Below are 17,876 nucleotides of genomic sequence, written 5' to 3'. Positions count from 1 at the left end.
AACCTTTGATAGGTGGCTCCTGCATTCTTGAGACCAAATTCCATAACAAGATAACAATAAACACCATAGTCAGTGATGAATGATACCTTTGGAATGTCGTCTTTATGCATCTTGATCTGATTGTATCCACTAAATCCATCCATGAAGCTCAACATTTCATGCCCAACAGTGGCATCTATCAAAGTATTGATCCTTGGTAATGGGAAACAGTCCTTAGGACATGCATCGTTCAGATCAGTGAAGTCCACACACATCCTCCATTTTACATTAGCCTTCTTCACCATTACAGGGTTTGCTAACCATTCCGGAAATTGAATATCCTCAATGAAACCAGCTTCTAAGAGCTTCTCTACTTCCTGTTTTATAGCTTCTTGCCTTTCTGGAGCAAAACTTCTTTTCTTTTGCTTCACTGTCTTCCGATTTGGGTCCACATTAAGCTTGTGGGTAATTAGTTTCGGGTCTATGCCCGACATATTAGCTGCTGACCATGCAAACACGTCACTATTTTCTTACAAAAATTTCACCAACTTCCCTCTGAGGGGCTCCTCGAGTGTGGCTCCGATGAAAGTCACCCTCTCAGGATCCTCGGGGGCTAAAGGAATCGAAACCAAGTCTTCTGCTGGCTTTCCTCTTTTCTCATCATTCTCTCGGATATCCATATCTTCAATAGGAAGAACCTGCCCCCCAACTCCATCTGCCCTCAAAGAGGCCACGTAACAACTTCTAGCCATTTTTTGATCTCCTCTCTCTTCTCCGATCCCATCCTGGGTGGGAAATTTCATAACTGAATGGTAGGAAGAAGGGACTGCCTTGAAGGCGTGTATCCCTGTTCTTCCCATGATAGCGTTGTAAGTCGAACTAGCCTTCACCACCACAAAGTCCAACATTTGAGTTGCTTGCCTTGGTTCCTGTCCTATGGTTATTGGCAGCTTGATTATCCCTTCCACGGGGCACTCTACTCCCGCAAATCCATATATCGGCATGTCGGTTGGGGTTAATTGGGAGTCTTATATCCCATCCTTAAAAAGGCGTCATTGAGCAAGATATCCACTGAAGCACCATTATCCACAAGGACCCTCCTCACCGGGCTATTTCTTATTATCGGGGTTATGACCAGCGGGTCGTCATGGGGAAATTTCACACCCTCCAGATCAGAATCATCAAAAGACATTGTCACTCCTGTCCTGGCCCTCTTTGGGGCTTCCCCAACAATATGCATAACTTCTCGGACATACGCTTTCCTGAAGTTCTTGGATAATCCAGCAGCAGTTGGTCCTCCAAAAATTATGTTTATCATAGGCCCTCGGGGTCGCGGTCCTCCGAAGATTGTATTTATCACAGGTCCCCTAGGTTGGGGATTTCGCCCCTGATCGTCTTGGTCCCTCTGACGATCTTCAAAGTTCCTTCTTCCATTGTTACTCCTTTCCCCTCCTTCTCCAGTGTATTTGTTCAATCTCCCTTTTCTAATAAGGAACTCGATTTCATCTTTCAGTTGCCTACACTCATCGGTGTCATGACCAACATCCTTGTGAAATCTACAATACTTGCTCTTATCTAACTTGGCAGGATCGGCCTTCAAGGGCTTAGGCCAACGAATGTCTCGATCTTTCTCGATCTCCATTAAAATCTGGCTTCTTGGAGCATTCAGCTTAGCATACTCAGTGAACTTTTGTCCAGGTCCTCCCTTCTTCGGGGTTGAGTCATTGTTTTGCTCAGTTCTAGGATACTTGTCCTTTGCAATATATTCCAAATCGTTTTTCCGCTTCTTGCCTCCAGCGGGCTCGTTACTTACCACGGTTTTCCTCATGCTCTCTTCCACCTTGATGTACTTCCCGGCTCTATCTTGGAGCTGCAACATGCTTTCAGGGGGGCGCTTGGCCAAGGACATCTTGAAGAACTCATCCCTAGTTCCTTGTTGCAGTGTTATCATGGCTACCTTGTCATCAAGGTCTGGGACTTTTAAAACTTCCTTCGTGAAACGATTTAGGTAGTCTCTCAAGGTTTCCTTCGCTCCCTGCACAATGCTCATGAGGGATGCTGAACTTTTCTCATGCACTCTCCCGCTGATGAACTGCTTAATAAAAGCCTGAATTAACTCTCTGAAGGACCCAATAGAGTTTGGGGGCAAACGACTATACCATCTTTGAGCCATGCCCGACAGGGTTTGAGGAAAGGCCCGACACTTAATAGCATCATTCACGGGCTGCAGCAACAGTGCATTAGAGAATATCCTGACATGGTTGGCGGGATATGGGCATCTTGAACTTCCTTGAGATATGGACATTCATTATCTCTTCAGTGAATGGTGGGGTAGGATCATCGGGATCTCCAAGGAGAAGAAGATTGCTTGGATCAGCCCTTGGGACAACAACCCTCCTTTGTGTCGAACCATCTAGGTCTACGATTTGGAGGAGGATTTCTCCCCCTAGGTGGTAAAGGGGGCCTGGGAGCCTAGTATGCTTCCAAGTCGCGCTTCAGCCTTTGAATCTCAGCCTCATGAGCCCTGATTCTCTCCTGCACTTCCTGGGGATTCGTCCCTCGGGTGCTCCTAGAACGTTGGTTACCATCAGGCATCGACTCTTTGCCAACACGCCTTCTTCTTGGGGCCACATCATCATCCGAAGATTCAGAGTCTCTCTCAGTATAAGGACCAGAAAATTCTTGATCTTCAGGGATAGGAGCCAAACCACGTATATATTGGGGAGTCTGCCCTTGTGCTTCACTGCTATTAGCATGCCCACTCCCTCCAACCTCGGGGTAAAGGGGCATCCCATAAGGGGGGATAGTGGTCACAATAGTTGAATACTCATACCCAATGGGTCGATAATTCATAGGTGTATGTAGCTGTTGAAGTTGGAAATTCGTCCCTTGAGTAGCCGAGGGAATCGTCCCTTGTGGTTGAGGTTTAGTTGCCCCTACCTGGGCTCCTCCTTGGGTGGCGGTATAGGTTGAATGCGGAGGTATCTCCACCGTTGAAGAAATCATTTGGGTCGTCCCTGCTGGTGTTCCTCCAGGGGCGTTGTTTCCACTCTGTGTCCTTGCCATGGTTGTTGTTATGCTTTCCCACAGACGGCGCCAAATGTTATGGATAAAAAACTAGGGTTTATTATTTGTTATATTTATTACTAAGGTTCGGGAGCTCATGGCCTTTAATGGCTGCTCTCATGTTTCGTAGCTTAATTCTGCCTTTACGAGAAGCCTACGTATCTATGTGAATTAGAGAATCAAGCCAAAAAATGTAGTTCTGATTGAGGGGTAGATCCCTTTATATAGATGTTGAGAGTCCTTGAATTGGACTAGGGATAGGAGACTTGTTGATCAAGTTCTCAGACTTTGGATAGACTTTGAAGTCCTAGAATAGAGGAATCAAATTCCTAGTTGGTGTAGGTGCCCTTGAGGCTATATTTTATAGAATTACATCATCGTTAGGACTTATTTAATGAGCTGGTAATCCTCCCTATTTATTAATTATGAAATTAATAAATAATCAGGGTTTTGGGCCTCATTAAATGGGCTTCATTATTAGACCGCATCTATTCTAATTAATTCAATATTAATTATATTTCTAGGCTAATTTTAGGCCCATATCACCTACAAACCCCACACCTAATTACTTGAAGCATTTGTATGATGATCCTAGGAAAAGGAATTCATTCTTGAGAAATATCCGTTTATACAATGTTATGTTTTCCTTTACATCTATGGGTGGTAAGGTGGACCAATTCATTAACAGGGGTAGAGCACCTTATGTGTACCGGCTTAATGGACAGAACCATCATGTCTTTGGGTCTCTAATTCCAAATGAAGGAGACGATCCCAAGTTCTGTCAGCTCTACATCTATGATACTGAACATGAAATGGAGAACCACATGAAATGGGTACAAGTTGATGATGGTGAGGCTGTTGATAGTGAGATTGTTGAAGGCTTGATTTCAATGTTTGATGAAACAAATCAGTTGGTTAAAAAATTTTGTTATGCCCGTGATCGGTTAAAAGAACAGCCCATTAGAGATTTAAAAATTAAGTTGAAGGTTTCCCGCTCGGAGAGTGGGCGCGAGAATATTATTGGACCATCAGATGAAGTTGATTGCGTAATGGTTGGTGATATTGATACCACAGTTGGTGAGAGAGATATTATTGCAGAGAAGAAGCCAAATGAAAATGAGAGGGGCATTATAATGGAGAAATCTAAAAAGAAGCTTGAACGGATATCATTTGTTCATCCATCACTAATGTCCTTACAATACCCAATATTATTTCCCTTTGGTGAGGATGGTTACCATGATGAAATTCCGTATGTTGATTCTGAGACACAACCCAAAAAGAAACACAAGAGAATCACCATGAAAGAATATTACTCCTATCGATTGTAGGTCCAAAAAAATGAAGGTACAGATAATACTTCCTCTCAACTGTACTGTATTTTTTGTTCAATAAATTTAATTATTTAACACCTACTTCTATTTTCCTGACTGGACTTCATGTTCGTCTAGCTAGCCGACTCTACCAATAATATGTAGTCGAAGCCTTTTCCTGTATAGAGCAGGCCCGATTGTGGTGGTTGCGTACTCACCAGACAAATTTGAGGAGTGATTTGTATAGCACATTGGCAAAGAAAGTTATTAATGGAGGGACTGATGCAACAAATGTTGGTAAAGGATTTGTACTTCCTGCTAATTTCCTTGGGTCTAAACGTTATATGCAGCAGAACTTTCAAGATGCTCTTGCAGTTTGCCTAGTTGTTGGTCATCTGGATATTTTCCTTACTATGACCTGTAATTCTCAATGGACAGAGATAAAAGAAATGATGAATTCTTTACCTGGATGTTCAGCTCGTGATTCTCTGGATATAATAGCCCGTGTTTTCCATCTCAAACTTGAGCAGTTAATAGAAGATATAAAGACTAAAATTTTTTTTGGTAATTGCATAGGAGGTAAGAAAATGATTAGTAGTTTTCTAATGTTCCTTTTCTACATTGAATTATTCCCATAACATTAATTTTTTTCCTTCTAATTCTATTTTTATGCAGTGATGTACGTTGTGGAGTTTCAGAAGCGTGGTCTCCCGCATGTGCATATGTTAATATGGCTAGATGGTGATTCAAAGAGAAACCTCACTGCCAATGTGGATAGGTGTATGACAGCTGAAATTCCAGATCCCATTACTGATCCAGTTGCTTACGATGCGGTAAGAAGCTTGATGATTCATGGTCCTTGTGGCCTGTAGAATACGATATCACCTTGCATGTAGGATGAAAAGTGTACAAAACACTTTTTGAAAAAGTAAGTTAATATCTTCAATAAGTACCATATATTAGATTCTGAAAATTAATTATTACTAATTATCTAAAGTCAAATGCAGGTATTATAGAGAGACATACTTTGATCAGTCTGGCTTTCCCATTTACAAGCATCGGAATACTGGATTAAGTGTAATGAAAGGCAGTTGTGTACTTGATAATCAATGGGTGGTGCCTTATAATAGAGATTTATTGGTAAAATATAATTGCCACATAAATATAGAGATATGTTGTCATGCAAGAAGTTTGAAGTACTTATTTAAATATTGCTTGAAATGCCATGATCGTGCAACCGTTGAGATATCCAGTCAGAGGAGGGAGTCCGCCAACCAAGAGGAAGTTGTTGTTGATGAGATTAATGCCTATTTTGATGGTTGGTACATATGCGCATCTGAAGCTGATTACCGGGTTTTCAGTTTTCCAATCCATTATCGTTCAATATTTGTTCTAAGATTATCTTTTCACTTACCTGGGGAGAGGAGCTGTACCTTTACCGAGAAAGATAACTTGGAAAAAGTTGTACGAAGAGAGCAGTATAAACAAAGCCAGCCTGAGGCTTTTTTTCATCTGAATCAAAATTATATGTATTCTAGACAGTTTACATACGATGAAATTCCACAGTATTATGTTTGGAATGAGACTGATAGGATATGGACCATGCGCAAGAAAGGAAATCAAATTGGTAGACTGCTTTATACGCACCACAGTGCAGGAGAGTTATGGTACCTTCGTCTTTTGCTCTCAAATGTTCGTGGTCCTACTTCTTTTGATGCTTTGAAAACCATCAATGGTGTATGTTGCAGAACTTTTAAAGAGGCATGTAAACAATTAGGTTTACTCGATGATGATAATGAGTGGCACTCGGTCTTGAAAGATTGTTCAAATGGTGGTTTCCTGGAACAAATAAGGCAGCTTTTTGTGCATATAATTGTTAACTGTCAAGTTACAGACTTAAAAAAGTTATGGGAGCAGCACTGGAAACATATAGTTGATGATCTGTTGCGTAAAAGACAGGTCGTGATGACATTTACCTCTGCTGTTTTCTCTGACATGCAACTACAATATTATGCACTTGCTGGTAATTTATCATGCCTTTATAATTCATACCATTTCTACTTAATAAAGTTCTTATGCATTTATAATTATTATTTTTTAATTTTATAAAAACTTTATAGAAATCGATAAATTGTTGAATTCTATTGGAAGATCATTAGCACAGTTCAAACAGCTTCCGCAACCTCCCTCTATGTATCTACAAAGTGGTATTAATAATTTAGTGGTTGAAGAAATGAGTTATAATCTTGAAGAAATGAAACAGAACTTTGAGAAGTTGTTTGTTCATTGTAATGCTGAGCAACTAGAAGTGTATAATAATGTTCTATAATTGGTGCAGTCAAAAGCTGGAGGTGTTTATTTTGTGTATGGTAGTGATGGTTGTGGAAAAACTTTTGTTTGGAAGATGTTAATTTATAAGTTGCGGTCCTTGGGATTAATAGTACTACCTGTAGCCTCATCCGGCATTGCTACTACACTCATGCCTGGAGGAAGAACAGCACATTCCTGGTTTCGAATTCCTATTATGCTTGATGACTGTTCTTCTTGTGGAATTCATCACGATTCTGACATTGCAGAACTTATCAAGCATACAGATCTTATCATATGGGATGGAGCTTCTATGCAGCATCATAACGCATTTGAATGTTTAGACCATTCCCTACGAGATATTATTAAAGCTGTTGACCCTAAAAGATTCAGTATGCCGTTTGGAGGCATAACAGTAGTTCTTGGTGGTGATTTCCGTCACATCTTGCCTGTCATTAACCAGGGCTCGCGCGGTGATGTAGTATCTGCTACAATAACCAGGTCTCCATTATGGTTGAATTCGAAGATTTTGTTGTTGTACCATAACATGAGACTTAACCAGGCACAAGATACTTTTGAGGTTGAGGAATTGAGATTATTTGTTGAATGGGTTCTCAAAATTGGCAATGGAGAGGTTCAACAACATGATGATTTTTCAAAAGAATATGCAGAGGATAAAATTTTAATTCCTAGCCAATTATGTGATCCTGAGTTGAAAAACACAGTTGACAACATGATCAAGTTGACTTACCCTAATTTCTTGGAACAGTACAAAACCTAGGTGTATTTAAGTGAAAGAACGATACTGACACCCACCAATCAGATTGTTACTCATCTGAATTCTGTGATTGTTGATATAATTCCAGGTGCAGAATTTACATACTACAGCGTGGACAAAGCGGAAGATTTTGGCGGAACTACAACTGAATTGAGCTTTGCTTTTCCTCCTGAGTATCTAAATTCAATCAATGTTTCTGGGCTGCCACCTTATAAGCTTAAGTTGAAAGAAGGTGTTACAGTTATGCTAATGCGTAATTTAAATCAAACCCTTGGTTTATGCAACGGAACAAGGATGATGATTACGCGTTATTTGAAGCAATGTGTTAAATGTGAGGTAATATGTGGCGCATTTGTTGGTACAAAACATTTTATTCCAAGAATGGAACTTTGTCCAACCGATACAAAGCTTCCGTTCAAGTTGATTCGTAAATAAATGCCGCTACAAATTTGTTATTCAATGACTATCAACAAGTCCCAAGGGCAGTCCCTAGAGCGAGTTGGTTTGTATTTGTCTAATCCTATTTTTACACATGGCCAATTCTACGTTGCAATAGTGTTACCTCCCCTAAAGGTTTGAAGGTGTTCGTCGACTCAAAGAATGGTGACTCAACGGATGTTACAAAGAATATTATCTACAAAGAAATTTTTTATAACATTCATGTATAGTACATCAGTTAAGGTGTTGTGTTTCACCACTTTAATATAATTTCATTTTGTGAACCTGTATCAAACTTTGTTTAATGCCATTACAAGTTATGTACTATATTAATGATATTGATGAAGATTGGCTTTAAACATTATTGATGTACTTACTAACCCACTTTAAAAAACAAAATAATTTTCAATTTTATTTGCTCCCAGTATGCATTGCAGCAAAATATTTAGTGAGGCTATTTCCATGTGCCTCGCTCTATAAAGGTGGTCCAAAGATGTGCCTTTTCACATTTGTGAAGTATTAGTACAGGTTACTAAAGAAGTTAGTAATATATAGTGTATTCTGCCTTATTGCCCATTTAGAACAGATACTTTTATTATAGCAATCCTAAAACATATCTTTAGGATTGAAGCCCACATTTGACAAGCTACATCCAACTGTGTTACATTCATGCCCAATCCAAGTTCAGATATTCAGAAAATGGAAAGACCTAGTTACAGATGAAGGAAGCAACACAGTGGTTAATGTCATTGCAATTGATGAACAAGTAAGTGATTTAACTTTAGAAATATCAAAATATGGTAGACTAATAGGTTGACTAACTTTGCTCTACTGTCTTTTAGGCACAGCGTATGCATATATGTATCCCACCATCAACTGGCATCACGTTTTATGATATGCTTCACACCGGAAAGATATATGAACTAAGCAATTTCAGTATTTCTCCGTACACGAACAAATACCGATGTGTAGCTTCTCATAATCATATATGCTTTAACAAACACACAACTTTCAAACTGATAACGGTACCTGAATTTGTTCGTCGTGGAGAGGTTTTCGATTTGTATTATTTTGGCAATATTAATGCTTACCTCTATTAGGAAGAGCATTGTATTGGTAATATTTTAATTTTATTATTACTTTTTAAACTCTTTGTCCTTTGATAACTCAGAATTAAAACTAACCATTATCAATGATATTTTTTGGTAGATGTTATAGGTATTGTGAAGGAAAGGAAGCCTCTGCGTTCACTAACTGATTAACAACATAATACTCTTACTCTCCTAGATTTAATCTTAACTGACTTTGTGTAAGTTAATTAAGAAACTCTATTAAGGTAATCTGAATTAATGTTAGTAAAAATTTCTTTTCATAGTGTTATTAACATACTTTATAAATATAGGTATGATGTCAATGTTTGTTTATGGGACGAGTTTGCTAAATGTACCAATGTTGCAATGAATGATGATGCGTTTTATCCTATACTCCCTTTCATTATTGTAATGAGCTCTTGCATCATGGTTAAAGACCTGTGTAGTGGTGTCATTACACTTTCGGATACATCTTCTACCAAGCTTTATTTCAATTATGACGTTCCTCGAGTTTTTGAGCTCCGTGACGGGTAATTATATTAACATTTGTAGCTGATTTATTTTTGACAGTATACATGTTACTAATCTATATATGAAATCCAACAATGCAGATATCTTGGCAGGGAAGATTGAAACATGGGAATGAATGATCTGGTCCCTGTATCGTGTTCAATAAAGTGGTGTTTAGTTTGTGTAATGGAAATCAGTGAACCACCTTCATTTTCCTGGACTCATTAGTATAATCTTTCGATTTTTTTTGAGTATGTAATTATGAACTTAGTTATTGGTTGTCCCTTATTTTAACATCAAACATAAATCTATCCTAATATCAATTATCATTATTGCACTTAAATTGGTGTAAACCATATGTTACTTTCTGAAATTACCAGCGATATAGTACATATGTTAAACACAAAAACTGATTATACCTCAATGGAGGTTTACTTTACCAAGAAAGGAACTCTAAGATTTCATACCTCGCTATGTAATTTGTACAGATATAGTAATTCAACATTTACTTCATCCTAACGAAATATCACAAATTAGACATACCTCATATGTTAAAGTCTAAAAAATAATTGGATACGACAAAAGGTACTGAATAACTAATTCGACATTTACCTCACCGTAAAGGAACATCACCAATATGATACTTATATATGAACCATAAAATGTTGTAGTATAAATTTATGATAGAACTTATGTTATTCAATTTTTTTTATAAATCCACCACCATTAAAGTAAATTGATATAAATATATTTTTATATATCATAAATATTTTTAATTTGTGTGTAGCCCATTTTGTATTGTCTCAACATAACGAAATATCATAAATTAGACATACCTCATATGCTAAAGTCTAAAAAATAATTGGAGAGACCAAAGAGTACCAAATAACTAATTCGACATTTACCTCACTGTAAAGGAACATCACCAATATGATACCTATAAATGAACCATAAAATGTTTTAGTATAAATTTTTGATAGAACTTATGTTATTCAAGTTTTTTTATAAATCCACCACCATTAAAGAAAATTGATATAATTATATTTGTATATATCATAAATATTTTTAATTTGTGTGTAACCCATTTTGTATTGTCTCAACAAAAATTTGATATACCATATATATTACGCCCAAAAAACGGATTATACCCTAATTGAGATTTACTTGACTAAAAAAACAGCTCAAAGATTTGTTACTTATATTTGTCATTTAGGAATATAAGATTTGTTCCTATATCTCTTTATATTACTAATAAAAAAGTTTTGTTTAAAAACACAATACAAAAAACATTTGTACATAATTATACCACCTGAATATATAATTCTACCTATATCTGTTTTTGAAAAGTGCTATAATGCATATGAGATTGAAACAGGCTATACCAATTCAATTAGTATGGTTTAAATTTTAGTAGGATATTATTGACTTGAAATGTATATCAATATAACTGTTTTTTAAAAATAAGTTCAGAGTACATGCTTAAATTGAGTATTACTTCAACGTAAAAATGAATCCTAAAATGTGTGCATATATCGGTATTGTCTCAAAGTAATATTTAAGACTCTTTTTGGATAGAAACATTAGATAACATTTGAATAAAAATTTCAATACCCAGTTTCTCTTGCGTTTAAATATATTTAAAATTTGAGATTATACATAAATCATTAGTAATTTTAACCTTTTGTAGTAATTATACCTAAATTGTGTAATTTTGGTACCTCTATTTTATCACAATAAAGATTTAGTTTAATGAATATACCTAATACGTCATTCGACATTTACTTCACCATAAAGGAAAATCACAAATTTAATAACTATATATGAATAAGAGATCGTTGTAGTATTACTTTTTGATGAAACCTATTGTATTAAACTTTATTTTAAAAATTAACATCCATTAAAGTAAATTGATATAGTTATATTTTTTATATATATAATATTTTTAATTTATCTGTACCTAAATCGAGGTTTACGTGACTACAGAAGCAGTTCAAAGATTTGATACCAATATTTGTAATTTAGCAAAATATGATTTGTTCCTATATCTCTTTATTGAACTAATACAAAAGTTCCGTTTAAGAATACGATACCAAAATTAGTTGTACATAATCATACCATCACAATATAAATTCTCTCTATATATGCTTTTTAAATGTGATAGAATGCACATTTGAATCGAAACAGGAAACTCCAATTGAATTTGTATTGCTTAAACTTTAGTATAGACGAACATTTTGTAGTAATTATACCTAAATTGTGTAATTTTGATACCTCTATGTTTTCACAATAAAAAATTAGTTTAATGAATATACCTAATACGTCATTCGACATTTACTTCACAATAAAGGGACATCACAAATTTGATAACTATATATGAACAATAGATCGTTGTATTATTACTTTTTGATGGAACTTATTTTATTAAACCTTATTTTAAAATCAACATCCATTAAAGTAAATGGATATAGTTATATTTTTTTATATCAAAAATTTTTTTAAATTACCTGTACCTAAATCGAGGTTTACGTGACTACAATAAAATCATTTGTATATCACCTGAATCAAATATTAAAGTTTTAATATAAGTTCGAATTATATGCTTAAATTGAGTAATACTTCAACATAAAATTAAATTTCCAAATGTGTGCCTATATTTGTATTTTGTCAAAGTAATTATTTGACTCTCTTTGGATGCAATTATTAAAAAAGTTTTGTTTAAGGAAATGATACAAAAATCATTTGTATATCACCATACCACCCCGAATATAAAATTCTACCTATATATGTTTTTTAAATTTTATATAATGCATATGAGATAGAAAAAGGATCTACCGATCCAATTACGATGGCTTAAAATTTATTAAGTTATTATTCACCTGAACTTTATATAAATATTGAATTATTACCATAACTGCGGACTACATGCTTAAATTGAGTATTACCTTAACATAAAAATAAATCCCAAAAAGTGTGCCTATATATGGATTGTCTTAAAGAAATATTTTTGACTCTATTCGGATCAAAATATTAGGAATTATTTTTATTAAAAAATGAATACCTAACTTTAGTTAAGTTTAACCTAATGAATACCTAATTATTATAACCTTTTGTAGTAATTATACCTGAATTTATCTGTACCTACATCAAGGTTAACTTGACTACAAAAGTAGGTCACAAATTTGATACTTACATGTGTAATAATTTAGCAAAATAAGATTTTTTACTCTATGTCTCTATTGAACTAATAATAGTCTTTTGTTTAAGAAAAATATACAAAAAACAATTGTACATAAGCATACCACCTGAATATATAATTCTACCTATATATATTTTTAAAATTTGCTATAATGCATATGAGATTGAAACAGGTTATACCAATCCAATTATTATTTCTTAAACTTTAGTAGGATATTATTGACCTGAAATGTATATCGATATTGAAGTTTTAATATAAGTTCAGAGTACATGGTTAAATTTAGTATTACTTCAAAATAAAATCAAATCTAAAAATGTGTGCCTATATCTGAATTATGTCAAAGTAATTTATTTCACTCTCTTTGGATAGAAGTATTAGAAAAATATTTTTTAAAATTTTTAAAATCTATTTTAAAAATGAGATTATACCTAAATTGCATTGCGTTATACCCAATGTTAAAATTCAAATCAAGCTCAATTTGTAGTAATTATAACCGTTTGTAATAATTATATCAAAATTATGTATGCCGTTTGGACCGCTTTTTAATATCAATCATGATTTAGGGAGGTGAATATAGGTCCGATGCAACACTCTAAAATTATTCTGGATATTACAAAATTGATAAAAAGGGTAATCCTACATTTACTTCAACACCAATAATTCTAAATATAATAGTTATCTAAATCTATTATACTTAATCATAAATTATAAATATAAAAATATTATATTGATACATCAATTGGCACATTAAAGCTTAATTTCAAATCCTCTTTTTATGATATATCAAATTGGGACAAATCAAACTAGGATAGGTCAAGTACTATTCAGAGATTTGCAGCAGCAACAGTAGATTTAACTTTCACCCTTTTGGTTAAATAGAAGCAATGGTTATGAACATCAATAACAACAAAATTTACAGAGAAAACTAGGGGATAATGTATAATATGTACTGTGCTTCAATTGATAAGGACCAGACATTTCTCTCAAAAGCATATATTGAATTTACTATTCATGCACAAGGAAAACCACCATCAATAGGATGTGTAGAAAGGCTGTTGAGAACAATGCTTTATAGCTGTTTTCTTTCAATATTTTGAGGTAAATACAGTGTTTTTCTGCAACTTTTCACATGATAAAACCGAAATTACAAAAATATAGAGAAAAGTTGATGAGTACTACTGCGTACTGAGGACACCTACTTTGTTTTATAACAATTGTAGGTACCACAGTCCCAATGGTCTGTGGAAGCAAATGATGCAGGATTTAAAAATTAATAAAAGAGGAACAAATGTTTAGGCTAACAGTTAAACAATTCATGCTGAAAAATTCAATATCTTATAAGCACATGACAATCAGTTAGTCCAATACAGTAAAACAGAACTAAAGCATATACTTATATCATCTAACTAATTATCACATGTAGAAACACTAATTCAATAAGGTTCTCAGTTATGTCTCCTTCCTACCATACCCTGTTTGAGCTCACTACTGAAAAAATTGTGTGGTCAATCCGCGTTCGTGCTCAAGCTGTATGGAAAGGTATTAACCAAACTACAAATGAGTTTCGAGGTTTCAACATACTTTTTATTGATGACCAGGTATGTACTAATTATGAAATATGTATACTCATTAATTGCTTCAACTACATTAGTTGCATCAATTGCGTTTTTCTATTTCAGGACTGTAGGATTCATGCATTTATTAGTGAGAAGATTTCTGCAATTTTAAGGTTTTAAATTATAAAGGAGACGAGAAGAATAGATGTGTAAGAAATAGGCTACACATTTATTTTGACTCCCAGACAGAAATGAAACCTTTAAATGATGACATTTGCCTACTTAAGCCTTATGCATTCGATCTGTTTTCTCTCAAAGTTGTTCCAAAGTTTATAAATGATGATGATACAAGCTTTCTTATAGGTAATTTAATTACAATTATTGCTTTGAAGAAAAACCTACATTTGAACTAATGAATATTTTGTGATGAAGTAATACATTATTGTACTATAATATAGATATGGTTGGATCCGTACAGACATGTACAGCACGGTGTGTTACCTCTAAGGATGACCCAAGCAAATCCCATGTTAAGTTTAGTTTGTGTGATGGAAGGTTAGATGCTATTTATATAAATATGTTAATTATTTATTAATCTCTTAAAAACATAATGTGGTCCTAACAATCCATAAGTTATATTTCAGGGATGAAGTAAATGTAACCCTTTTCAATGAATTTGGAAAAGAATTTGAATCTCTATTACAGGTTGCTGAAGAGGAACATGTAGTGGTGATTTTAGCGTGTGCTAAAGTGAATAAGTACGAAGGTAGAACAATTAATTAGTGCATTACATTACACCTAAGATCATTATTTAACCTGTGCATATTACAGCAACAAAAGAGATATACCTAACCAATTATCCTGCCATAAGATACTACATTAATCCAAAACACTACAGCTCTCAGCAGCTGTTAAAAAGGTAAAGTAAATCAAATAGAGGTGTAACATTATAGAGAATGTAATACTTTGTTTAACATGAATAATTTCAATGATTTAATTTTTTTTCTTATTAGCTTGAAGGCTATTTCTAAAAAAGAATAAATTGATGATACTATTTACACGGTTAAGCAGCTTAAAACTCTTAATGGTGATTATCTTAATGTAAGTTTTATTTCAATTTTTTTTTAAACAAATATAGTACAGAGTTAATGTTAAAGTTAATATATTAAACTTAAATATTGCAGAAGAATATACTTTGTCGTGTAACAGTTAAAAAGGTTGACGACCAATGTAATTGGTATGAGGATTATCATGTCAAATGCGACAAGGAGGTGGTGTTAACAGAAGGAAGATGGAAATGTAGTGAATGCCCAAGAAACCTACCCTATCCAGATAAGAGGTGATATCCTATATATTTTTACCCAATTGATTAATACACTGTTATTTAGATGTAATTTGATTAATCTTTAATGACAAGGGATGATAATTGAAGTACAATACCATAAGTACAAGGTTTTTAGTACAATATGTGCTGATGAAACCGGATTTGTGACAATAATCTTCCCCGATGATGAGGTATGTAGAATGATAGGGATGGATGTTTACGAGCTGGAAAACAAAATGAGTGAGGTATCTTTTAATGACATATTGCTCTATTTTACCATTTATCAGAGGAAATATTATCAATGCCTAAATATTGTTAGGAGTCTGAAAGCATAAACCTTCAATACAATGCAGAGCCTCAAGAAGCTATTGCCTAAAATACTGGAATGATGAGAGCATAATTAAATCTAAAATTTCTGTCACTGCAATATGTATCTTACAGAGAAAATATAATAACTAACTAAGTAAGAGTTAATTTAAAATTTTTGGATTAGTACTTACAATGACTCCATTTCTTAATTTTATAGGCAGGTAAATGAAAAGCTTTTTTCACCGATTCTGAAAGAAATGTAGGGAAAACAATTCACCATTACTCTATGCCCATCAGAAGAGAATATTAAAGAACAATCAAATGTTTTTGATGCAAAGAGAATTGGTCCTCCCGAAGAGGTAACACGTAGTCATGATCCTAACGAACCAAAAAGCCCACAGGTGGAAGAGTTGTCAACAAATACTGTAATACAGGTAAGGAACCTCCACAGTTTCTGCATTCCAGGAAATATATGTGCCAAAAAATTAATGTGCAATGTATTTTAACTTCATTTTAGAAATTGGATTCGCAACAAGTTTTAGTAAATTTTACTAGCCCTCCAACAGGTAAGTCTACAAATAGGTCTCGCGGACAGAATAGCAAGAGTTCGATCAAGTGTGAGCTAGAGGTATCACCTAGATTGGCAAAAATGCAGAAATGAAGAAACTGTAAGTTAAATAAATTGAATCATAACTCACTTTACTATTAAAGTTTGAGGCACAAACTAATTACAAGTTATCCATGTAGATGGGAAAATAGGAGTTCTGTAAATTTGCTGCACAACAATAGATTGAAACATTGTATTTTTGGCTACATTTAAACTTTGATGGATGTTTTATTTGGTTAATTTGTAACGTCAAATTAAATTATGCAGTTGTGAGTCAACATCTAACACTTAACTATTCACAACCTACCTTGACGAAATGTCTTTAATGTGATTCTCATCATCTATGAATGTCTTACATTAAATATATGACTGCCTCATGCATTAAATAATAGGTAAGGTTGATATATTCATTTATGCATTAACTAACAATAATCATAAACAGCCTATAAGTAAAGTGTCTTTCTTTCAATGACTAAGGGAACCAAACCCAACAATTCTTAAAACCCAGTAGAAAGTTGATCCGGAATGGAGAGCAAAATGTATGATTCATTTAAAGAATTACGTAAAGGAAAATACGATTGGAAGGTGTCTGCAAGAGTTCTCAATATTTGGAAAGGATACAACAAAACAACAGGTGCTCCTTTCAAGCCATTCAATATGCTGCTGTTGGATAATAAGGTAATCGGAAATAAATTTGTCTTAACACACTGACTTATTTTAATGATTAGTCTATATATAAAGTGCTAACTTCTCAATTTTTAATTCAGAAGTGTAGGATTCATGGTTTTGTCCCTGCATCTGCAGCTGATCTGTTAGAGCCTGCTGTTGAAATGGGTAAATGTTATATTTTCAAAAAATTTACTGTTAAAGGCTATCTTGCTGAAGAAAAATTCCATCCAGTCATAAAAGATATACAAATAGTGCTGTCAAAGGATACCAAAATAGTGGATATCGATGAAAATGAAGTAGCCATAGAGAAGTTTGTTTTTGATTTCTATGACCTTGGTGATTTGAAGGAACTATTTGAACAAACAACCTATCTTACAGGTAAGTTTTTTAAAAACTAAAATCCTTATATTTCAAAAATTGAAACATTAAGATTTTAATTCCTATCTTATCCGGCTGAAGATGTCATAGGAGTTATACAAGATCTGCAACTCAGGATTTCCAGATTCACTAACAAGATAAATCAACAACAATCTCAAATGAAATTCTACATTTCAGATGGCAACACATCTGTTAGAGTTACCTTCTGGGATTCTTTTGCTGAACAGCTCAACGAAATAATGCAGGAGAAATGGGAATATCCTATTATAATTATCATAAGATGTGCAAGGATAACTCTATGGCAAAGTACGTATACAATAGTTTATCTAAAATAGTTCTCTAACACCTACTGGATTTA

General features: G+C 34.2%; 1 protein-coding gene across 1 annotated transcript; it reads left to right on the top strand.

The window, feature by feature from the left end:
• The first annotated feature begins 5,435 nt into the window (after window positions 1–5,435).
• Window positions 5,436–14,411, top strand: LOC141665311 (uncharacterized). Its single transcript, XM_074471292.1, has 9 exons — window positions 5,436–6,378; window positions 6,476–6,579; window positions 6,694–7,363; window positions 7,529–7,693; window positions 8,502–8,644; window positions 8,721–8,824; window positions 9,281–9,499; window positions 14,099–14,273; window positions 14,355–14,411. Exons 1-9 carry the CDS (start codon window positions 5,436–5,438, stop codon window positions 14,409–14,411), a joined length of 2,580 nt encoding a protein of 859 aa, XP_074327393.1.
• Window positions 14,412–17,876: the final 3,465 nt, after the last annotated feature.

The sequence above is a fragment of the Apium graveolens genome, chromosome 6 (assembly GCF_009905375.1).
Source record: "Apium graveolens cultivar Ventura chromosome 6, ASM990537v1, whole genome shotgun sequence".
Lineage (NCBI taxonomy): Eukaryota > Viridiplantae > Streptophyta > Magnoliopsida > Apiales > Apiaceae > Apium > Apium graveolens.
Note: the sequence above shows the minus strand (reverse complement) of the source record. Positions and strands in the feature narration are given on the sequence as shown.